The sequence below is a fragment of the Etheostoma spectabile genome, chromosome 16, assembly GCF_008692095.1.
Source record: "Etheostoma spectabile isolate EspeVRDwgs_2016 chromosome 16, UIUC_Espe_1.0, whole genome shotgun sequence".
In the NCBI taxonomy this organism is placed as follows: Eukaryota; Metazoa; Chordata; class Actinopteri; order Perciformes; family Percidae; genus Etheostoma; species Etheostoma spectabile.
The window spans coordinates 19,284,856-19,285,710 of record NC_045748.1 but is presented as its reverse complement, the minus strand read 5'-3'; the positions used below and the strand labels follow the sequence as shown (position 1 = coordinate 19,285,710).

Here is an 855-nt window from a genome sequence, read left to right as displayed (position 1 = left end):
TACTATTAAAAAAATGTGTAATGCATTTCAGTAGGAAGACAAACACAGGCAGAGAACAAATGAGGACCACCCACAGGAAAAAAAGAGGGAATACTGGCATAAACATGTAGCCTCTCTACTGTGTATACACTGCCGCATCTCCATCATTCCTCTGCACTATTTAGTATGGGTTTATACTGTACACAAGAACACTGATTCAGATTCTGTATTCTTTTTAACCAGTTCAAAGTTCAAAGGGACACTTGAATCCCATGTCTGTAAAAACCTTTTTTTCACTCCTTCCAGAATCTGTAAATCTGTCATGATGCACAAGTCGGTCTGCGAGACACATTTCCTTGGTAGCCCAGAGATTTTGTGTGGAGAGGAATACAAAGATGAGAGAGAAGATAAAAACTGAGTAATAAAATAATGAGCAAAATGAAGGAAGGGGGGGGAATACTCACAGGCAATGCGGACATGGGCTTTGCGGCTCTTGGTGGTCCCTGCAGAGCTCCAGGCCACACACTGACACCAGAAGTCCTCCGGCCCAAACAGCTCTTCCACCTGCTGCCGAGTGATCTCTATGCTTGCCTCTCTCACTACTAGGCCTATGAAGAAAGACAAAAAAGAGCGAAAGGGAGAAAGTATAAGTACATATCGTCAGAGAACAAGATGAGGAACTTAAACAGACCAAAAATTAATCAGTTTATATCATATACACTACCATCAGACAATCCACACATTGAAATGTTGTATTCTATCACCTGGGAGAGATCAATGCTAACGTCAGTATCCCATCAAACGTATCAGTACAATTTACAGTCACATCACATGGTTTGACACTAGGTATTTCAGTGTGTGTGTGTGTGTGTGTGT

General features: G+C 41.6%; 1 protein-coding gene across 3 annotated transcripts in view; it reads right to left on the bottom strand.

Moving 5' to 3' along the window:
* The window catches only part of unc5cb (unc-5 netrin receptor Cb), a 120,187-nt gene that overhangs the window by 43,097 nt on the left and 76,235 nt on the right, over window positions 1–855 (bottom strand). For all 3 annotated transcript variants that reach the window (XM_032540373.1, XM_032540374.1, XM_032540375.1), the window contains exon 3: window positions 444–587. In XM_032540373.1, the coding sequence (XP_032396264.1) occupies window positions 444–587 (144 nt within the window). The remainder of the gene's footprint in view (window positions 1–443; window positions 588–855) is intronic.